The sequence below is a fragment of the Pongo pygmaeus genome, chromosome 17 (assembly GCF_028885625.2).
Source record: "Pongo pygmaeus isolate AG05252 chromosome 17, NHGRI_mPonPyg2-v2.0_pri, whole genome shotgun sequence".
In the NCBI taxonomy this organism is placed as follows: Eukaryota; Metazoa; Chordata; class Mammalia; order Primates; family Hominidae; genus Pongo; species Pongo pygmaeus.
In genome coordinates this window covers 38,357,712-38,361,149 of record NC_072390.2, presented here as the reverse complement: position 1 = coordinate 38,361,149, position 3,438 = coordinate 38,357,712, and the positions used below count along the sequence as shown (strand labels likewise).

Genomic DNA, 3,438 nt, shown 5'->3' with positions numbered 1-3,438 from the left:
TAGCTTCATTTTAGTGTTGCTTGTAATTGCAAAGAGAAAAAAAAGAAAAGAGAAAAAACCCCACTTACTGAATAATTGGAGGGTGGTTAAATACATTACGGTAAATTCATCTGATGGAATAAAACGCTCTACAGTTAAAGACCTAGGAAACACAATAGACTTTGTAAAACCATATAAAAACAATATATATGGTATCATCATGATTTTTGTAAAAAAATACATGTGAATTAAAAGACTAATGAACATATAACTACATACAAACAGATTTTGGAGTGGTGAGATTCTAGGTGACTTTAAATGCCTCTCTGCATATTCCAATTTTTCCATAACAAACACACATACCACTTATATTCAATAAAAAAAGGTTATTTAAAATTTTTTTCTACCCATATGCTGACTATAAGTCCTCATTCCAAAGGAAGAATGAGACCTTTTGGCGGCTACCACTGATCTGCCCAAGTTGGAATTAGTAAAAAGAGAACTGGGGAACTGGAAGAGAAGAGTTAGAGTGGCTGGCAGAGGCTGAGGGGTGAGGGGTTTTCAGTGCAGCAGTTTTGGGGGTCGGGGAGAGTAGAGAAAGGAGCTGAGTTCAAATTCTTTGTGGGGAAGTGGGACCACATCCCGCCTGGGAGAAGGGAAGGTCAGTGAGTTCTGTCCAGGGCTGCTGTCCTCTAGTACAGGAGGGATATTATGAGCGTGGCAAAAACTCAATAACCGTACGTATTAAGGAGTGAGGTCAGCTAGCACCTGGAGGGATGCTGAAGAAGGCAGGCCCGTGCAGACCCACGATTGCTTTACAGTTACTTGGTGCCCCTGAAGTGCCTGCTGCCCAGGGAGATGCACTGTTTCCAGTCCCCAGTCCACTGAACGAAGATGGAACAATGGTAGACCCATCGTGAACTGGTCAGTGTCGTCTACCAGAGATCCTGCTGTCCCTCCCGAGACTCTCCTCACAAGGTCGGCCCAATTTGTATGTGCCTATGAGCCAGGAAGAGCATACCAGTGACAATATTTGTATGGCACTTGATAGTTTACAAACAATTCTCATGAAAGTTCAGTCAGGAGCTCTAGACATTCTTTTCAGGAACCACATATTTACAATCTGCAAATAGCCACACTGAGGGTGTTCTTTTTCCTCAGCTGTAATTTCATCTGTGACTCTCTCTGCTGCTTTCTGGTGGCTGGAACTGTATTCAGCAAGGGCAGATAGGTGGCTGTTCTTCAAGCTTTTACGAAATGGGGGGAAAACCATTGGTATTAGTCAGTGAGGAATAAACTAGCCCTTTCTTTTTGTTTTTCTTTTTCTTTTTTAGAGACAGGCTGGAGTACAGTGGGGTGATCCTAGTTCACTGCAGCCTCAACCTCCTGGGCTCAAGTGATCCTCCCACCTCGATCTCCAGAGTATCTGGGACTACAGGCATGTGCCACCATGCCCAGCTAATTTTTTTTTATTGTTTTGTAGAGACAGGGTCTTGCTATGTTGCCCAAGCTGGTCTCAAACTCCTGGCCTCAAGCAATCCTCCTGCCTTGGCCTCCCAAAGTGCTGGGATTACAGGTGTGAGCCACCACACCCGGTCACTACCCCTTTCTAATGAATCTAGGAAGTGCTAACAAATAATCAGCACCAGTGAATAACTCCTAAGATTCAGTTAGATTAACACTGGGGACCTAGAAGAGAGAACCACCGGCTTAGTGTAGACCTGCCAAAGGCAGGTGTTAAAATGGATGATCCTCTTGCAGACTCAGTTCCTGGCTGGTCATCACCTGGTGAATTTTTCATTTTAAAATCAATATTTCAAGAAAGCACATAGCTTAGAGTCATGTAGTTTAACCTCCAACCCAACATGGCATCCCTAAGGACCACCACCCAGCCTCTGTTGAATACTCCTATGATGGGGACCTCACTACCTCTCCAGGAGAACATTCAATTTCTGTATAGATGTGGTTAGAAAGCATGTCCACAAGACTGCAGTGTGGAAGTCAGAAGAGAACATTGGGTTGAAGGGGATGTGACTCAGTTTCAAAGGTGGAGGGTGTGTAGCTATAAGGATACCACATAGGATTACTATATCCAATTTTTTAGAATTATTTGTTATTTTTCTTCTGATGAACAAACGCTATGTAGAGGATATGGAAATGCTTGTATAGTCTTCTCTGTTATGGAAAGTGGTGCTGGGTAATAATATTGGTTCAGTACATCATTCATTATTTTGTAGATAAAACTAGAAGTGAGTCCTCCATCCCACTGACTTTGGTTAGCTTGCCATATGAAGCTTCAGTGATGGTGCGTTACATCCATCTCAGTTTCCCTACCAGGTAGTTTGTGCCCTCAAGGAATTGATCCTCATAATCTAGACTTGGTTGGTAGCAGGCTGGGGAAGGCTAGGATTGGGAAGCCAATGGGCTACATCAATTAATGGGTTCATTAGTTCAGTTTGTTTGTAAGTTACTATTTTATGAATATTATATGTCTCCCCAATTGGATTGCATATTCCTTAAGGGCAGGAATTTATTTCTTATCCCTTGCTGTAGCTGCAATACTGAACACACACAAAACCCTCATCAGTATATGCTCAGTGATTATCTGTAGAAGACTATGTTGTAGGTAACACATTGAACCGGTGCTGAAGAATTCATCCAATTAACAATGACCATCAAGCCGCTTGTTTTATGCTAATAAAACATCATAATTTAAGGACTACACTGCATTTTTTAATTCCATAAATTATAACCCTTTAACATATATGAAAGTTTCATATTCTTAAAGTGCTTTAAAATATATTTAATTTTTTTAACAAGTGGAAAAGAATGTTCCTTAAAAGACATTTAATTTTTTAGTGGAAATTAATATTACCAAAAACATTCTGTGCATAACAATTTGAATAACCATTTTTTTATCTTCAAGAAATGGGATTTTTATATAAAATACACATGTAGCACTGAATGCCAAAGTGATGGGTATCCATGGTCAGAATTCAAAATTAGATTTGCTATTAAACCTGTCTGGTTTGTGTCCTGAGTGAAGAATGATCTCGAGCTGGGGAGGGCGGTGCATTGGGTAATCAGTGCTTTTGAAGGTGAATTTCCTTGCTGTGAAATAGGCTTGGGTTAGTGGTCAGGACAGCCATTCAGACTGACAGGCCCCTGGACTTCCAAGGCTTCAGTGACAGGGACAGGGATGTGATTGACATGAATATTCCTTAGACAGCCAAAGAATGATTTCCACACAGGGATCCTCAGTGTTGTCAAATTGGCTGAAAGAGAAAGTGGAGAGGCATTCAGTAAATAATTCATACTGTCCAGGGACTGTTCCCTGGATTTTAAAAGATAGTATTTTTTTTTTTAGACAGGGTCCTGCTCTGTTACCCAGGCTGAAGTACAGTAGTGTGATCACAGCTCACTGTAAACCTGGGATTCCTGGGCTCACACAATCCTCCC

The 3,438-nt window shown here is 41.3% G+C and overlaps 1 protein-coding gene across 4 annotated transcripts in view; it reads right to left on the bottom strand.

Annotated features, from left to right (window-relative positions):
• Positions 1-2,767: 2,767 nt before the first annotated feature.
• Positions 2,768-3,438, bottom strand: part of LAMA3 (laminin subunit alpha 3) — a 284,588-nt gene continuing 283,917 nt past the window's right edge. For all 4 annotated transcript variants that reach the window (XM_063653496.1, XM_054461048.2, XM_063653497.1 and 1 more), the window contains one exon: positions 2,768-3,254. In XM_063653496.1, the coding sequence (XP_063509566.1) occupies positions 3,109-3,254 (146 nt within the window). In that variant the 3' untranslated portion in view covers positions 2,768-3,108. The remainder of the gene's footprint in view (positions 3,255-3,438) is intronic.